The following is a 17084-nucleotide window of genomic DNA, read 5'->3' as shown; positions in this document are numbered from 1 at the left end:
CACCCCAGGAGAGGAGCAGCATTAGCGGGAGTTGTGGTTTCCTGCTGCCCTCCTTGCTCTCACGTGCAGCACAAGCTCTGCTCCCCGCTCCAGCCAAACTCCTAGTATGCTGAGCTTGGCTTAACCTGCCTGTTCCCTGAAGCTACTTTGCTTTTAGCTGTTCCAAGAGCTGCTTCCCATCTCTCTGTACAGGCCAAACCTTATGCCAGTTCAGATGATGTTCTGAGGCCCCAAATCCAGTCTTTTCCCTGGGCTCCTCATCTTGCCAGCATAGGGACTCCCTCCTGTGGCAAGACTCTGTCTCCGGCTCTGACATGGAAGGAGGCTTTTCTGGTCTTTCAAGCTGAAACACTGCTGCTCTTCTCTAAGAAACCAGCTAGCCTTCAGAACTCGGGCTGGGTTTCCCCTTCTAAGAAATTCAGCTGCAGCTGAATCAGAGCTAGACATCCACCAAGAGCACCCAGTTTGCTCTAGTCATGACTTGAAGTTTACAGTTGGGAAAAAATGAAAGTAGAAGAGGCTTAATCTTCCCATGAGCCTCTCTGGATAAGTGGAATTTGAGACAGTACCATTCCCTTGCCAGCTGGTTACAGATCTGGATAGAGAATCTGGGACTGGCTGGGTGCATGCCTCAAGAGCAAGGTGGGGGCCACACAGAGGGGCTCTGGAGACATGTGCACCCCCTTTGCGGGGAGAGAGAGCACACCCCCCAGGGGCCAAGGACCTGCAGGGCTCAGCTCAGCCTCATTTGGGCAGGCAAGAAAAGCCTTTCTGCTATGGGGGCCGGGACACTGTGACCAGCTAGGCTCAAGAAACAGAAAGCACATGACAACCACTCTGCCCCCTCACAGCTTAGCCCAAACCCATCCATGCCTGCAGTGACTTCACAGCCTTGCGCTGTTGAATTGCAGGTGCCGTAGCCTCAGAGGGACCAGAGCTCTCTGCTCCAACATTTACTGCAGAGGCTGCCTCAGGGTGAGAGTTACCACCTGCACCCCAGCTCTTCCTCTCCCACCACCAGGCTTCACTTCATCCACAATGTGCGCTTTCAGCTCTCGCCTTTTATTGTACTCCCCATGTGTGACGTTCAGAGGCCACCTGGGAGGCAGCAATCCCTACAGTGCCTCCACCACACTCTCACTGCAGGATCGACTCATCCGAGCTCCCAGGCACTGCCGCAGAGCCCACCAGTCTCACAGGCAGGCTGGGCAGGCAGGAAGGGATAAAGCAGGACACGGGCATGGTGTGCTGTGCTCTGCTGGCTATTCCACAATGTCCCCATACTTGTTCCTCCTCAGCAGTGGTGCCGTGCTCTCTCCATCCTCTGAGCTGGGCAGATTTTCTGTGACAGAAAGAACAAACTCCCTGGACCCCATACTATCCCGGCATGTTTGCCAGGGGTGGGCAGAGAACCACAAAGCCATGGTGAAGCATTTAAACCCTATTCAGCTAGGCCTAGCTTTGGGAGCCGAAGGTACCAGGGGGAGAAAGCAGCAAGCAGCCACGGGAACCACCCAGCAGCGGCTGATCTGGTGCCCCTCCAGCTCTGCCTTCTGATCTGGAAGGCAGGGACAGAGCGCAGAATAAACCCCCCATAATCCAGAAAGAAGCAGTTTATGACCTGCTGTGCCACTTGGACACACACAAGTCCATGGGGCCAGATGGGATCCCCCCAAGAGTACTGAGGGAGCTGGCAGAGGAGCTCGCCAAGACACTCTCCATCATTTATCAGCAGTCCTTGTCAGCTGGGGAGGTCCCAGGTGGCTGGAGGCTTGCTGATGTGACGCCCATCTACAAGAAGGGCTGGAAGGAGGATTCAGAGAACTACAGGCCTGTCAGCCTGACCTCGGTACCAGGGAAGATTACGGAGTGATACATCTTGAGTGAGCTCACACGGCACATACAGGACAGCCAGGGGATCAGGCCCAGCCAGCATGGCTTCATGAAAGGCAGGTCCTGCCTGACCAACCTGATCTTCTTCTATGACTGGGTGACACGCCTAGTGGATGAGGGAAAGGATGTGGATGCTGTCTACCTAGACTTTAGCAAAGCCTTTGACACTGTCTCCCACAGTATTCCTCCTAGAGAAGCTGGCAGCTCATGGCTTGGATGGGTATACTCTTTGCTGGGTAAAAAATTGGCTGGATGCCGAGCCCAGAGAGTTGTGGTGAACAGAGCTAAATCCAGCTGTCGGCCGGTCACAAGCAGGCTTCCCCAGGGCTCAGTACTGGGGCCAGTCTTGTTTAATATCTTCACCAATGATCTGGATAAGGGGATTGAATGCGCCCTCAGTAAATTTGCAGATTACACCAAACTGGGTGGGAGTGTCCATTTGCTTGAGGGTAGGAAGGCTCTGTAGGGACATCAGGACAGGCTGGATCGATGGGCCGAGGCCAGTTGTGTGAGGTTTAACAAGGCCCAGTGCCGGGTCCTGCCCTTGGGTCACACCAACCCCAGGCAGCGCCCCAGGCCCGGGGCAGAGGGGCTGGGAAGTGCCCGGCGGAGAAGGCCCTGGGGGTGCTGGCTGACAGCCGGCTGGGCATGAGCCAGCAGTGCCCGGGTGGCCAAGGAGGCCACCAGCCCCCGGGCTTGTGTCAGCACTGGGGTGGCCAGCAGGAGCCGGGCAGGGATGGGGCCCCTGTGCTCGGCCCTGGGGAGGCCCCACCTCGAATGCTGGGCTCAGGTTTGGGCCCCTCGGGACAAGAAGGGCCTGGAGGGGCTGGAGCGTGTCCAGAGAAGGGCAGCGGGGCTGGGGCAGGGTCTGGAGCACAAGTGTGCTGGGGGGCGGCTGGGGGGGCTGGGGGGGTTTAGCCTGGAGAAGGGGGGGCTGAGGGGAGCCCTTCTCGCTCTCTGCAGCTGCCTGAGAGGAGGGTGTAGTAAAGGGGGGGTTGGTCTCTTTTTGCAAGTAACTAGTGATAGGACGAGACGAAATGGCCTCAGGTTGCATCAGGGGAGGTTTAGACTGGATATTAGGAAAAATTTCTTCACCGAAAGAGTGGTCAGACATTGGAATGGGCTGCCCAGAGAGGTGGTGGAGTCACCATCCCTGGGGGTGTCCAAAAAACACATAGATGTGGCACTTTAGGACATGGTTTAGGAGGCACGGTGGTGTTGGGTTGGCAGTTGGACTCAATAATCTTAGAATCATTAAGGTTTGAAAAGACCTCTATGATTCTCTGACCACAGAGCAACTGAGGTGTGGAGGGGTTTAGTGCCTCCCTCCATCCCCTACCCTCTTCTTTCTCTTCCAGCAGACAAGCCCTTCACCCTGGCTCCATGAACCCACAAAGCAGGCAGGGCGCAGACAGAAGCGAGTGCTCCCACCCAGCGCCACCAGCCCTGTTCAGGTACCTGCAGCAGAAGGGGTGGGCCTGGAGCATGGAGGGACACGGGACCCATGAGACCAGGCAGGGAGCTCTGGCTGCCCTAGCACTGCTGCCACCCCAGGTGTCTGCCCCCATCCCTCGGCTGCGGGGTGGCAGTGCAGTACTTATATGGGGATTTTGGCAATGATGCAAACAGTCACCAGCTTAATTATGAGGTGGGAACAGCAAATTGTTGCAGCAGGGAAGAAACAGGCACGGCAAGCCTAGGGAAAGCAGCAAGGAGAGATGTGAATGTACCTGCAGGCTGCGACACCCTGCTAGCCACGGCGAGCTCCTGTGGGGACGTGCCTGTCTCCAGGTAAATCCAGAAGTCGGAGCATTTCTGCGTCTCAGCTCTGGTTACCGCATAACTGGCAAGGGACCCTGCAGCTGGAGAGGCCAAGACACTCCCGAGAATGCTGGCAGCAAGGGCACTTGCTAAGGGCAGCGGTGGGGAAAGCACCTGCCACCTTCTGAGCTGCTGCAGCTGCCTGCGAGCTGTCTCTGAGCACCCCAAGGCTGGGGAGAGCAGGGATGTGACAGGAGCCAGGGAGAAAATCCCCCCCGCTAAGGACAAACTGCCCTTCTGCCTGTACCGTGGCCCTGCTCCAGCTGCTGCCCACCCCGAGCACGTCCCGCAGGCTTGCCCGGGCACGGGCAGGACCGGGCGGGACACTCACCCCCGGCCAGCAGCAGGCTCCACTGCAGGCTGTACGGCAGCTTCTTGTTCACCAGCTTCTGTACGGCGAAGGCGGCTCCGCTGCCTGCCGAAACCCGGGGCCCGGGCGCCGTTACCGGCCGCGGCTCCCGCCCGGGCCGCCCCCCGCCCAGGTGCCCGCAGCCCCCGGGGAGCGGCCGGGGGGAACCGAGCCAGGCCGTACCTGCCAGGAAGGCGCCGATACCCTTCATGAAGGCGTGGGACTGGCAGGCCGCGTACTGCTGCAGCGCCTGCGGAAACACCCTCAGCACGGGACTCCGGCCCCCGGCCCCCCGGCCCCCGGCCCCCCGGCCCCCCGCGCCCCCCCCCCGGCCCCATCGGCACCCCCGGTCCCGGCCCAGCGCACCGGGTGCTTGGCGGCCACGCTGTCTTCCACCCGCCGCAGCCCCAAGTTGACCATGGTGGGTGTGGCGGCCCCGGTGCCGGGGAAGGCCCGCGGGCGTCGCCCGCCCCTTCCGGCGCCGGCGCCATGGCGGAGCCGGCCGGGCCCTTCTACCTGCTGCGGGCCGGGCCGGGCCGGTACCTCTGCTGGTGCCGCCCTGGCCCCGGCGGCACCGTCTAGTGAGTGCGGGGCCGGGGCCGGGGCCGGGCCGGGGCCGAGCAGCCCCGGCACAGCCTGAGCCGCTGCCTCTCGCAGTGTAACCGACGCCCTGGAGGTCTGGGCCGCGGAGCTCGGCGCCAGCCGGCCGCTCGGCTGCGTACGTACCTGGGCCGGGGTGGTGGGGAGGGCCCGGGCCCCGGGCCGGGCCGGCGCGGCGGTGAGGCCAAGCCTGGCCCTGGGCCGGGGCGGGCCGTTTCGGGACGTGCCCTTTCTCCTCCTCAGCGATGGCAGCCAGAGGAGTACGGCACGAAGCTCAGGTAGGTGCCACAGCCGCGGGGACCCGGCCCCTCCACCGAGGGCCCCCCTCACCCGGCCTCACCCACGCAGGGAGGCCTTGGGGCGGGGGGCCGCCTCGCTGCACCTGGGCGAGGGGAAGGCCACGCTGCAGCTGCGGGAGGAGGCCCCGTGCTGGTCCCTCGACCTCTTCAAGCTGCCCATCGCCGAGGCGAGGAGCCAGCTCCAGGCGCTGGTGTTTGGCATGGCGGGGCACATCGAGAGCCTGGAGAGACGTCTGGGAGGTCCGTGGTGGGTTTTGGAAGGGGGTAAAGGCAGGAGGAGGGCGGGCAGCTCCCTGCCACCTTTACAGTATCATGCCCGACACTCAAAGGCACCCCAAGTGCTCCAGTTCAGCCAGCGATGGGAGAAGGCTGTGCCGCCCTGGCCTCATGCCAGGTGGTTTCTCCTTGCTGGTCCTGGTGGACTGGCCAGGAGGGCGTGGTGCCTTCTCTTCTGATTTAGGCTGGCCAGTTCCCAAAGCTGGTCTGACCATCTCGGGCAGAAGAGATCCTGCATGGGACCAGAGGACCCGGTGTTGTGTCTCTGTGCAGAAGCACAACCTTGTCTCCATGACTGGCACCACACCATTGCCTCTGTGTGTGGGAGTTGCCTTACAGAGGCCTCTATTTTAGGGGCCTAGGAAGATCCTGGGGCAGCAACAGCCTAGGTGGGACTGCTGGGAGGAGAATGTGGCTCAGTTGGGCTGTGGAGGGGAGGGAGCTTCCTGGGGAGGCCTGGAGTGCTGCATGCTGTGTTGTGGTGTGTTGTCACAAGCTCTGGCTCTGGTTCCTGTCTCAGCAGTGGTGGAGACACTGGCACCTTCCTGCAGCCCTGAGAAGAATGCTGCCTGGAGCCAGCAGCTCTTCCTGCCAGGTGGGCAATTGCCAGGGAGCACCTCCCCCGGTCCCGCTATTTGTTTGCCTTTTCTTCCCCAGGAGGCAGCTGGTCCTGTAACCGTCAGCTCTGCAACACTCTCAGTTCTCTCAGTTGTGGCTACTGTCAGCTGCCCTGCTGTCCAAGTGCCCTTCCTGGCATGGAAGGGGCTAGGGCTCAGCCTGGTGGCTCACAGGTGTCTGGGGTGCACTCTGCTCAGGTTAGATGCCAGGCATCGCCAGACAGGTTGTTTGCTAGCCTCCAGGAGGAGGTCAGGCCTTGCTGCTCTTCCAAACTGGGGGCTATGGCAGGTCCATGCCTTCCTGCTTCTTTGGGAGAGGAGACCAGGCTTGGCCCTTCCTCCCCCACCAGGGGTGCTGGGCCAGCCAGGCTGGGCTGCTGGAAGCCCACCCTGGGCGTGGAGGGGCTTGTAGAGCTGACCTTTTGTAATCCCTGTCCTGCTTGTCTCTGACCGAGGCAGACCCCAATCCCAGGAAAAACAGGGGTGCTGGCTCAGCTTTTCCAGCGAAGAGGAAGATCCCAGGAGAGTCTCTCATTAACCCTGGCTTCAAAAGGTAGGTGCTGCTCCCAGGCCCAGTTTTGGGGCTGGGCAGTGCTGGAGATCCAGTGGACTCTGTAGCTGCATGGGGACAGAGTGTGGGGCTTTGGGCTGTGATGCTCCTTCCACCTCCATCTAGCAAGAAGGCACCATCTGGAGTGGATTTCGAGGACTCCTGACCTGTGCTGTCCTGTTCTCTGATGACAGCCCTACCGGAGCCTTGTCACCTGTGTGGGCGGGTGGTGGAGGAGGTTTCACTGCACCCTGGGCAGTGGATGGGGCAAGCAGGAACCAGAGAGCTGGAGCCAGCACCTGGCAGGCCTGAGCAAGCAGCAGATCCTCAGCTGGTGCAGTGGCATGGCCTTTGGGGGGACAGACAGGGCAGAGATGACAGAATTGGGGGCTTTTTTCCATGCAGCATTTCCCTGCTGGCAGGGGCCACCTCTCTACCTCACCTGAAATGAACTGGTGGAGTTTTTAAGGAACTTTTTTATCGCTATGTAATTAAAAGATTGCCTGTGCTTAACTTATTGCCAATAAAGGTGATTTTAGCCAGTCTCTGGGGACTGGGTCAGTGCCAGGTGTGTCGGTCAGTTCTGCCTTTCCCTTGCTCAGGTACCCTGTGGCCAATTTAATCTGAACTTGGCGGGTCAGGGACTCAGAGGAGTTCACTTTCCTGCTAGCTTTGTGCCAGTGGACTGGTGGGTGAGTGGTCAGAGCCTCCCCAGGCCCCTGGAGAGCTGGGAGAATGGGCCCAGCCCTTGCTAGGCACTGGGGGAGGGCTGGGAGGCTGGCGCAGAGTCCTGCAACGGAGGAGAGGTGCTGGGGCTGGTCACTCCAAACTCACAGTTGCTTGCAAAGCCTTTATTGATTTCTGAGAGCTCTGATACATGGCTTGGAGTTGCCCTGCTTCACCCCCATTCCTCTCCCACATCTGCTCCTGAGAGCTTCCTAACAGCAGTTTCTGGGGGGACACCCAGGGTGATGGGGGCTGGGCCACACCCACCACCTGCAGCATGCCCCCAGCTCTGTCCCCAGGGCTGTGCTGTGGCTGTGCTGGTTCCCCTTGCCCACTGCCACTTCTCGGGGGTGTTTGTGGTGCCTGCTGCCCTGGCACAGCCCTGCCTTGGGTTGCTCACCTGGCAGGTGGTGTGTGCCTCCAAAGGAGGCTGCAAGGATGCCTGCGGTAGTGTGCTGCCCTCTGTGCCCTGCAGCCCTGTGCTCTGGGTAGCTTTTCATCCCCAGCTCCGGCCCTTGCCCTCAGCATTGCCGAGCTTTGGTACAGATAGGGCCCATGGCTGTGGCCCCCTTTCACCTATTCTGATGCTTGAGGGGCCACAGGACAGGTGGGGGGGGTCCTGGCCAGGCAGAGAGTGTGTGGCACAAGAGGCAAGAATGCATTTGTGGGCGCAGTGCGATGCAGATTGCTGCTGGTGCCACAGGCAGGGGTGCCAGCTGGGGGAATTTGCATGCCAGGGCACAGCTCATGCTCTGCCCTCCCAGGTGTGTGCAGGCAGGACAGTGGTGGTCCCGGCAGGCCCAGGGTGGGTGCTGGCTGCTGCCCAACCCTGGCCCCACGCTCACCTGGGTGTGTGCCCAGCTCACTGCAGTGACCGGATGACAGAGTGATAGGCTTGTATGACCTCCTCGTTGTTGGGGCAGGTGTATTTGAACGCCTTGGTTTCACTGGTGCTGTTGAGGTAGTGCCACACACCCCGCAGGTCCTTGGGGATCCCAAAGTGGCAGTAATGCTGGCACACAACCTGCAGGCAGAAATGGGGTGAGCCCTTGCCCAGCCCTGTCTGCTACTGGTGTGCCAAGGAGGGCCCTGCAGCCGTGGGTTGGTATTCGCAGCCAGGAGCCAGCCAGGAAGGGTGGCAAGGTGCCAGGGGACATCCCTGGACCTGCATGAGACAAGGGGTGGCACCCAGCAGGGAATGCGGAGGGGAGTGAGGTCTGTGGGAAGGCATTGTGCTGGGCAGGGGTCATGGGGAGGGGGACTCCAGGGGGGCACTGGGGTGATATAGGGGTTGGCAAAGGAGCAGGAGGTTGCCATAGGCACTGAGTGGGAGGTGAGGGTGTGGGGCCAGCAGCCTCGAGAAGCCAGGGCAAGGGGGAGGGCAGGGCACTAGGGATGCCTGGGCTCACCTGAACGATGTTGAGCTTGGGCAGCAGGTTGCAGTCAGCTAATGTGAGCTGGTCCCCGTCGAGGAATCGGCGCCGGGAGGCCCGGAGGTGGGGGTTGTGGGCCAGCTGGTACTCCATTGGGGCACTCAGGTACTCATCCAGCTTCAGCAGGGCCCGCAGAAGGCTCCGCTGCAGGGCTGTGAGGAGAGCAGCAGTGCTGCTGGCTCAGGCCACAGCCCTGCTGCAGGCATGGGGCCCCGCAGCTCTGCTGAGGCCTCCTGCCAGCCCATCCCTGTGCCCAGGCAGTGCCTGTCTGTGCTTTTCCTGCGTTGCCCAGGCTGGCACCTGCCCCTGCTCTCCCAGGAGACCCCTGGCATGGCTGCACTGAACTGTGTGGGGAGGGGCAGTGCCTGGAGAGACCCAGCTGTGGCCTGGGGAGCAGCTCTGGGTGACTTGACCAGGTGTCGAGGTGGTGGCACCTGAGAGGTTGCATTGGGTGTCCCCCCACTCAGCTCCTCACCCTCATCCTGGGCAGGCACTGGGTTCATGATAAAAGTGGAGAACTTGTGGAAAATGTCATTCCCAGCCAGGCTTGACTCTCTGTACCATGGGACCAGGCTGGGAAACCTGCAGGGATATGGGCGCAGCTGAGGAAGGAGGCAGGGGCCAGCAGGCTCATGTGCTGCCTGCCCCCCTGCCTGTCCTGCCCCTCTTTGGCCCCTTGCCCCCTCTTGGGGCAGCACTGCCCACTGACATGGGAGGGCCCAGCTTGTCCTCCAGGAAGTCTTCAATGATGACGGTGTTGGTCTTGGGCTTGCCGTTGTACAGCAAAATAGTCAGCTGGGCACCTGGTGCGAAGTCCTTCAGCACATCCAGTGCCCTGTGAGAGATGGGGACAGATGCTGATGCCCAGCAGTGCCCAGGGCTCTGCAGGGCACTGTCTGTGTGTCTGTGTATACACACACACGTGTCCTGGGCAAAGGGACAAGGTGGTGCCCCAAAGCTGCTCCTGCCTCAGTGTGTGCCCATGGCAGCTCTGCCCGCTGACCTCCCTCAGGCAGTAGTGGGCAGCTGCAGGGGTACAACAGGCTGCATGTGTCCCACAGTGCCCACCCTTCATGCCCCTTCCCAAAGTTTTGGGGACCTACCACTCCCCCCTCAGGGTGTCAGGGCAAGGTTGTCCCATACCACCTGTGGCCCTGACCCCGTGGCTGGCAACCCTTGTGGCCCCATGGTGAGTGGGGGGGCACAACTCACCGCTTCACATCCACGGTGGTGAGGGTGAAGGGCACCCCTTTGAGCAGCAGCACCGTGAATAGCCGCTGGCAGAAGGGGCAGTGGCCCACACTCTCCTCATCCTCGCTTGCCTGTGGGCAGAGAGGGAGAGCTCAGCTGCTGCTTCCCCCTGGCACAGCTGCTGCAGCAGGGGCAGCGCTGGCTGGGTGGCCCCAGTGGGTGTAGGGTGAGGGTGGCAGGGCAAGTGCCACCCCACCCCAGCCATGTCTGGGCTGGCCGCAGGCAGGTGAGCAGCACTGGCATCCTGTGGCACCTGCTATGCTGGGCAGGGCACTGGCCCTCACCGGCTCCTGGGGCCTCTGTGCCCCACCCCAGAGCAGCCTGTGGGGCACGGCGGGAGCTAGCCTTGGCTCCCCGGGGGCACCAGGCTACCCCAGCTCCACAGGGCCACATGGACTGGGGCTTGGGGGCAGCAACCACGGTGGCACCAGGGGCAGCTGTGGCAGGGACTGTACCGGAGGAAGGTGATGGCAATGCTGGTGGCCCTGTCACTCTCAGGCAGGCCCTGTCCTGCCCTGTGCAGCTGGACAAACTGCCCCGGCCAGGTGGTGGCTGGGAAGGGCCCGGCAGGTGCAGGCAGTCAGTCAGATGCTCTGCTGGCCAGGCTGCGGGGCAGGGGACCCTGGTTTGGGTAGAGCACCCCAGACCAAACCCCTCCATGTTGAGTGCCCACAGCCTCCCCCATGCCTGTGGGGCAGGCAGCAGCTTGCTGTGCCATGGAGAAGAGCCCTGAACCGCCCAGTGCCTGCCCAGGTCGCCACATCTGGGCCCTGCGGTGGGCAGGAGCAGCTGGGCCACCCCAGCCCAGCAGTGGCAGGGGTGGCTGCCAGAGGAGCCCACTGGCCTGGTGCACCCCAGGCCCCCATGACCTCCCCTCCACAAAAAGAGCTGTATTTGGGGTTTCTCGGCCATGCTGGGTGGTGGCTGCTGGCTGAGCGGTGGCTGTGCTGCAGGTGCCTGTGCTGGAGCTATGGCTCCTCCCAGCCCACGTTCCCCTCTGAGGTGCACCTGCTCCCACCCACACCTGGCCCCACGGTGCAGCCAGGGACGCCCTGCTGTGAGGCCCTGGCCGCTGCTCCCAGCCTGGGTCTGGCCAGGGCGGCTCACAGGATTGCCAGTATCAGCAGCTCCTGCCTGGGCGCCCTGCCGGGCTTCATGCCCCTAGCCAGCCCCACCACCTGCCCTGGAAGATGCCACGCACTGGATGCAGCTGTGTTGTGCCCAGCTTCATTTGCCCACGGCAGGCTCCTGCACCCCTATCCCAGGTCCCAGTCCCTCCCCAGGCACTGATCCCTGGCATTCCTGCCCACCAGCAACCACACAGCATCGCTGGCTCGTTATTATTTTTTATTTAAAACAATCATTGTTTTCACATTTCATTGTTTTTTTTTGCTTGCAATGTACAGGCTCCTCCAAGGTGTCCCCACCCCTCCGGGTGCCCCATGCCTGGGGCCATGCGTGACACCGGTGCTGTGCCTGTGGCTGTTGGCCAAGGACATGCAGAGGGAATTGAGGCAGGAAGCGGGGCCAAACTCAACAAAGCAAATAGTGTTAAGGCAGCAGCCACCCCTGCCCTGGGGCAATGCCCTCGTACTCCCACCCCACTGCCACCCTCGGGGTGCCCCCAGCAGGCAGCCCTGAGCTCAGGGTGGGGAGGCCACTGCAGCCATCCAGGCTGTGCTGGGCACACCGTACTGGGGGCACAAAAGCATCGCCATTGACCGTCAAAAGCCACAGGGCATGGGGATGGTGGCACAGCAGCAGGTGGGGACAGCGCTGCAGAGGGTGCAGGCGGGGACTCTGTCCCCACGGTGCCGGTGCCCTCCCAGAGCCCTGAGCAGCAGAGTGGGTGCCAGGTGAGGACAAAGCCCTGGCCAGAGTACGGCACTATGGACACCTTGGGAGGCCCCGAGGGTCCCCCCACTGAGGTCACAGCTGGGGACCCAAAGGTGACCAAGGGCTAACCCTGAGCTGGCTTGCCCCCCAGCGCCCACCCAGGAAGGCAGAGCACGCCCAGCAAGGCAGCAGGGGTCACCCCAGGTCGGGGCTGCCTACCTGTGCCATCCACCCCACCCCAGGACCAGCCAGTTTCCAGTATGCCGTTAAAAAAAAATATGGTCTGAAAAAATCTGAAAATAGAGCTTATCTCCCCACCCACCCACCCCCCGAGTGTTTCCCCTATTGAAAATACTGTATATTGTATCACAATCTATAGCAGGTGGCATACAGGACTGGCAGGACCGAGGACACAGGGACAGCAGAGTGTGAGCTGCCACCTGGCTCCGCCCCTGCTCCTGTGCCCTTGAGTGGGGCCAGGGCTGGTCCCATGCGCCTGTCCACGTGGTGCTCTGCCCCACAGCAGCGAGCTGGGGTACCTGGTTCTGCCTGCTTCCCAGTGGGCAGGAGCCAGCTCGGGGCCTCCAGCTGACCCTGTTGCCCTTGAGGCAGAAAGGGCAGTGCGGCACACATGGGCCACCTGGCCCCGTGTGCTCCCTGGGAAGAAGAGGGGAACTGTGCATGGCTACCCCAGGGTGCTGCAAAGGCCTGGGACACCCAGGGGGTGAGTGGTCGGGATCAGTGTCATAGGCCCTGCCGTCACCCCACCTCTGGGCACAGCTGCGAGTTGCTGGAGAGCCATGGGCTGGGGGATGCTGCTAGGCTGCGGGTGCTGGGTACGGCCCCTGTAGGTGACAAGGCAGCAGGACCCTCTGCAGAAAGGAGGGGCACTGCTGGCCGAGGGCATGCCCACTGCCAGCCCCAGGTGACATTGCAGGCCCTGGTGACACTGCCAGCCCCTCCACCCCCTGGCACCACTGCCAGGTTTTGCCAGTGCCCAGGCGAGCTCTTTTGTTCTCCTAGCTCAAGGCCACCACGCTCCCAGCTTCAAAAGACAGCCTGGGTTGCAGCAGCTCCTCTCCCAGTATCACCAGTGGCCCAACAATAAGAAACCCGTGAGTGCAGGTGGCTCCTCTACAGGTCTGGACATTGAGCAATGAGTGCCAGGCCAAGGGGGAAAAGGAGGGGGTCACAGCGGAAAGGTGGCACAGCCACAGCGATGCCCCGTGGTGGTGGAAGCGGGTGGTGAGGGCAGGCAGGAGGCGGCGTGAGGGACTCTGGGAGGGACGTGGTTGGGGGCAGAGGGGAGAAACAGCTGGTGCCAGCATGTGAAATACCCTGTGAAATACCCCTCTGCCCCACCTCGTGCCCATCTGCAGGGGTGCTGCTGCCCGGCCCCGGGGACAGTGCCGAGTGCCTAGTGCACGCATGGCGAGGCCGGGCAGGGCCAGGGCGGCCAGACCCCGTGGCTGGCAGCAGTGTGGGTGGGCAGGATGCACCTGCCAGGCTGAGGCCCCTGTCCTGGGCAGGCTGAAGGCCCACCGGTGACATCCCGTCAGTGACGGAAACCAACCGTGAGTGAAGCACCAGATCTCCTGCCTTTGCAGTGCTGGACGCCAAGGCCCCTACAGTGCCATGGGCAAGCGGCAAGCCAGGGGTGATGGAAACAAGGCGAAAGCAGCTGTCCTTCCTCTGGTTCTGCCTGGACCAGGCCTGAGGTGGTGCCAGTGCTGGGGCAGGGGGGCATCCCCACAGCTGGGCGTCCCCAGGGTGGGTGCAACATGGGCATCCAACCGAAGGCACAGCTCACAGGCCTCATCCCCGCCACACAGCGTGCAGGGCTTGGCAACTGGAGCCACTCTGCATCCTCTTCGCAGTCTGTCCATTGGTACACGCTGGCCAGGTGAGCCGGCCGAGGATGATGGCCCCTGGCACCACAGTGACACTGCCCTGGAGCTGAAGGTGACTTGCGAGGTCCATACAGGCCAGCACCATACCCACCATGTCCTCTCTGGCACGCACCTCCAGCTGCAGCAGCTCCGCTCAGTGGGGCGAAGGGTGGAAAGAGGCTAAAAGGGTTCAGTGGCTTCACAACCAGGGGACATGGCTGTCCCTGGGGTCTCAGCACAGTGTGTCTGTGTTGAACGACAGCTGAGCCTGCAGGCAGAGAGATGGGCAGGGCTGAGGGGCTGGGCTGGGCAGGGGCTGCTTGAGGGGGGAGCAGTCACCCCTCCCAGAGAACCCCCTCTAGTCCATCCCTGGCCCCACTGCGTTCCCTTCCCTGGACGAGACCCGGTGCAGCAGCACCCAGCTCCAGTGCTCCCTGGTCGGGACACAGCTGGGAGCAGGGACACCCAGATCTGGGGACAACCTCTCACCCTCTCCTCCTCAAAGCTGATTAGGCCTTCGTCGTCTGTCTCCAGGTCCTCCTGCTCCTCCACAACGAGGGCCCGCAGCTCTGTGGGGGCAGCCCGGGGGCGCAGCAGGCTCAGCACACGCTCCAGGGGTGACTGCAGGGCACAGCTGGGGCTCGTCTCCTGCTGCTCCAGGTTGTCACTTTGCTTCTTGGCAAAATTCACAAACACCTGGGGAGGAAGGGGCAGGAGGCTGTGAGGGAACCCCGCAAGCACCTCCACCCCCTGGCTGCCCCTCGCCTGCCATCCATGCTGCTGGAGACGGGCTCCAGCACATCCCACCAGGCTGTGGCCACCACCATGCACCCCACCAGCTCCTATCCCAAAGATGGTTTCTGCCAGGCACGCTGGCACAGCCACCCCCGCCCCGGGCACAGCCACCCTCTCTCAGGACAAGCATCCAGCCACCCGCGCTGTCCCTGGTCTCACATTGTCCAGCGTTGTCTGGCTGACAGAGTAGTCTTCGATGCCCAGCACATCCACCACCTGCTCCATCTTGCTGAACACCTGTGCCAGTGAGATCTGGTCCGACTTCAGCTGGTACTGGGCCTTGGTATGGTGACGCTCCTGCAGGGGACAGGGATGTGACACCTGAGCCCTCACTCCCAGACTCCCTCCTGTCACCCCATGGAGGGTTCTACAGCGATGTCCCTTGGTGGATGAAGGCTGCTTGAACCCCGAGGTGGAGGCTGGCAGGAGGTGCCATCACCACTGCAGGGAGCTCACCTTGAGGATGGCCTCAGGGAAGTTGCGGTTGAAGAACCTCACCACCTCTTTGACGTTGAGGCTGGACTTGGTGCGCACCGTGATCATGTAGCCATCTCCAAACCTGCGTGGGGATGAGGGACCCCATGAAGATCTGTCACCCCACCTGCACCCCTCTGGGGAAGGACTGACCCCACGGAAGGGGACGATGCTCTCCATCAGCCACTGCACCCACTAGGATGGTGCCAGGAGAGTTGAGTGAGCCCATCCCCTGCCCATCCTCCAAAGCAGCACCCACAGAAAGGGCCGACATCTTTCCGCACATGCCATGCTGTCGCCCTGCCCTGGGGGCCCAGCCCCATCCCACGCTGCAGCACACTTGGGGTGCTAGACCCCCACCAGTCTCTTACCGGTTCTTCAGGTGCTGGATGCTCCCAAGACACTTGAGCCGCCCATTCACCATAATGGCCAAGCGAGTGCAGAGCGCCTCGCACTCCTCCATGCTGGGGAGACAGGGCAGGCTTCAGCAGGGTGGCGCTGGGGGCCAGTGCCCCGGGCCGCAGCTGGGGCAGGCGGGGAGCCAAGCTCCCCAAGCCATCACCTGGGTGCTGTGGCCCCACCACCAGGGATGGGAGAAGGCAACAGGTGTCCTGGGCTCCTACCGAATGCCATCCCCCGGGGACCAAAGAGCCTCCCACCCACACAATGCCCCAGGTGTCCAGAGGCATCGTGGGTGCAGCCAGAAACACCCCCCTCCCCGCCCAAGACCTGTGAGATGTGAGCACCACGGAGCGACCCGTTTTGATGACATCCAGGATGAGGTTCCATAAGAATCGCCGTGCCTTGGGGTCCATCCCTGTGGTGGGCTCATCCTGCAGGACAGAGAGCACCCTCAGACACACCAGGCCCTGGGGGGACCCCATCACCCTCCTCCTGTCCTGAGCCCAGCTCAAGACACCATCCCACACTCCAAGACACTTGTGACAGAGCCAGGGGTAGGCAGCTCCCACCCAGGGTCATCTCTCCACCCTAGCCCGGTGTCAGCCCCAGTGACACAGGGAGGGTGGGAGGAGGACCCCGTGGGCAAGGTGCTGGACCCTGGGGCACACCAGGAAGATGAAGGCTGGGTATCCGATCAGTGCGATGGCTGTGGACAGCTTCCTCTTGTTGCCTCCGCTGTAGGTGCTGGCAGGCTTGTCAGCGTACTTGGTCAGCTCCAGCTTCTTCAGTGCCCACTTGACCACCTGCAAGGTGTAGGGGGCTGCCATCACCCTGCCAAGGCCATGGGGCTGGCAGTGGGCAAGCAGTTGGGCTCCACAGCACGGGCCCGCTTCCAAGGGGATCACAAGCAACGTGCCAGTCAGGGGAGCCCCACAGCACCCCCAGCAGAGTCATGAGCATCAGTAGGGGCCTGTGAGCGCATGTGCCCAGTCCCAGCACCCCACATGGGCATACCACTGGAGCAGCAATGCCGTGAGGACAGCAGCACCGGCTAAGTCCTGCTGGTGTCCAGTGATATGTCATTCCTGAGGCACAGCGCCAGCCTGCCCAGAGCCCTACCCGCTCCTCGTCCTTCCAGGGGATGCCACGCAGGCGGGTGTAGAGCTCTAGGTGCTCCTGGGCCGTCAGCTCATCGAAGAGCGCATCGAACTGGGGGCAGTAGCCCAAGCTCTGCTGGACCTGCAGGAGCTCCTTCAGGATGCTGGGGGAGAGGATGGAGGGGCCATGGGGAGAAGGAATTGCTTTCTGGGATCATCCCATTGCTCACCCCCCTTTCACACGCCTTTATACTGGAGCATCTTCTACCAGGTAACCCACAATGGGCAGCCTTGGCTGAGAGCTGGTGCTGCTTGCCACCCCACAGATGACAGGCAGCCCAGGACACAGGGCTGCAGAGTCCCATGGAGCCACACAGGCAGACTCACACTGCTTCCTCCTGGGAGATGCCCAAGCAGGCCCCATCCCATCCCTAGGACAGGAAACAGTCCCCACCTCCCACCCAGCCCATGCCCCACTGACCTGTGCCCATTAACGAAGGCCTCTCCACCTGTGGTGCTCTCATCCCCTGTCAGCATCTTGAAGGTGGTCGTCTTGCCCGCGCCATTGACGCCCAGCAGCCCGAAGCACTCCCCGGGCCGCACACCCACACACAGCCGGTCCACGGCCAGGATGCGCCCTATCTTGCGGGACTTGTACACCTGGTGGGGCAGGGGATGGGGGCTCAGCCTGCTGGGAGGCAACTGGACCCGCAGCCCCAACCCACACCCCTCAGATGGCACGGCTCCAAGGTGTCTCCTTGCAGCCCTGGCACATC

At 62.4% G+C, this 17084-nt stretch overlaps 4 protein-coding genes across 18 annotated transcripts in view; 1 reads left to right on the top strand and 3 right to left on the bottom strand.

Moving 5' to 3' along the window:
• Window positions 1-1041: 1041 nt before the first annotated feature.
• Window positions 1042-4560, bottom strand: TMEM141 (transmembrane protein 141). Of its 3 annotated transcripts, none has more exons than XM_064468479.1 (5): window positions 4430-4560; window positions 4247-4313; window positions 4046-4129; window positions 3624-3803; window positions 1042-1342 (listed from the first exon to the last, which is right to left on the bottom strand). In XM_064468479.1, the coding sequence occupies exons 1-5, from the start codon at window positions 4481-4483 to the stop codon at window positions 1263-1265; spliced, it is 465 nt and encodes a 154-aa protein (XP_064324549.1). In that variant the 5' UTR covers window positions 4484-4560; the 3' UTR covers window positions 1042-1262. The 3 variants fall into 3 exon arrangements, with proteins under 3 accessions (XP_064324549.1, XP_064324550.1, XP_064324553.1); XM_064468480.1 differs by having other exon boundaries at window positions 3624-3755; XM_064468483.1 differs by having other exon boundaries at window positions 3624-3749.
• On the top strand, window positions 4542-6970 carry PAXX (PAXX non-homologous end joining factor). 7 transcript variants are annotated; one of them, XM_064468476.1, is made up of 7 exons: window positions 4542-4644; window positions 4721-4781; window positions 4907-4941; window positions 5012-5202; window positions 5896-6053; window positions 6315-6408; window positions 6532-6970. In XM_064468476.1, the coding sequence occupies exons 1-7, from the start codon at window positions 4553-4555 to the stop codon at window positions 6591-6593; spliced, it is 693 nt and encodes a 230-aa protein (XP_064324546.1). In that variant the 5' UTR covers window positions 4542-4552; the 3' UTR covers window positions 6594-6970. The 7 variants fall into 7 exon arrangements, 6 of the variants coding, with proteins under 6 accessions (XP_064324546.1, XP_064324548.1, XP_064324547.1 ...); XM_064468478.1 differs by lacking the exon at window positions 5896-6053 and adding an exon at window positions 5762-5833; XM_064468477.1 differs by lacking the exon at window positions 5896-6053 and adding an exon at window positions 5759-5833.
• A 321-nt stretch (window positions 6971-7291) lies between these two features.
• Window positions 7292-10972, bottom strand: CLIC3 (chloride intracellular channel 3). The gene is given in 8 exon segments (XM_064469082.1): window positions 7292-8155; window positions 8541-8716; window positions 9040-9146; window positions 9274-9399; window positions 9777-9906; window positions 10685-10748; window positions 10750-10789; window positions 10923-10972. Coding segments are annotated over 8 exon segments (855 nt in total). The 3' UTR covers window positions 7292-7993.
• A 177-nt stretch (window positions 10973-11149) lies between these two features.
• Window positions 11150-17084, bottom strand: part of ABCA2 (ATP binding cassette subfamily A member 2) — a 35801-nt gene continuing 29866 nt past the window's right edge. For all 7 annotated transcript variants that reach the window (XM_064469034.1, XM_064469038.1, XM_064469036.1 and 4 more), the window contains 9 exons: window positions 16790-16968; window positions 16331-16472; window positions 15880-16014; window positions 15539-15642; window positions 15181-15273; window positions 14792-14894; window positions 14495-14632; window positions 14030-14236; window positions 11150-13808 (listed from right to left, as the gene is read on the bottom strand). In XM_064469034.1, coding sequence (XP_064325104.1) covers window positions 13773-13808; window positions 14030-14236; window positions 14495-14632; window positions 14792-14894; window positions 15181-15273; window positions 15539-15642; window positions 15880-16014; window positions 16331-16472; window positions 16790-16968 — 1137 coding nt within the window. In that variant the 3' untranslated portion in view covers window positions 11150-13772. The remainder of the gene's footprint in view (window positions 13809-14029; window positions 14237-14494; window positions 14633-14791; window positions 14895-15180; window positions 15274-15538; window positions 15643-15879; window positions 16015-16330; window positions 16473-16789; window positions 16969-17084) is intronic.

This window comes from Phalacrocorax carbo, chromosome 18 (genome assembly GCF_963921805.1).
Source record: "Phalacrocorax carbo chromosome 18, bPhaCar2.1, whole genome shotgun sequence".
In the NCBI taxonomy this organism is placed as follows: Eukaryota; Metazoa; Chordata; class Aves; order Suliformes; family Phalacrocoracidae; genus Phalacrocorax; species Phalacrocorax carbo.
The sequence above is the reverse complement of the archived record's forward strand: the minus strand, read 5'-3'. Positions and strand labels throughout refer to the sequence as shown.

Coding starts and splice junctions, on each gene's coding strand:
- PAXX (XM_064468474.1), top strand. CDS start 4,553: ATGGCGGAGCCGGCCGGGCCCTTCTACCTGCTGCGGGCCGGGCCGGGC. Junction 4,782..4,906: donor CCAGCCGGCCGCTCGGCTGC/GTACGTACCTGG, acceptor TCTCCTCCTCAG/CGATGGCAGCCAGAGGAGTA. Junction 4,942..5,011: donor GAGTACGGCACGAAGCTCAG/GTAGGTGCCACA, acceptor TCACCCACGCAG/GGAGGCCTTGGGGCGGGGGG.
- TMEM141 (XM_064468479.1), bottom strand. CDS start 4,483: ATGGTCAACTTGGGGCTGCGGCGGGTGGAAGACAGCGTGGCCGCCAAG. Junction 4,314..4,429: donor GCGTGGCCGCCAAGCACCCG/GTGCGCTGGGCC, acceptor GTGTTTCCGCAG/GCGCTGCAGCAGTACGCGGC. Junction 3,804..4,045: donor GAGCCTGCTGCTGGCCGGGG/GTGAGTGTCCCG, acceptor CGCTGCCCTTAG/CAAGTGCCCTTGCTGCCAGC.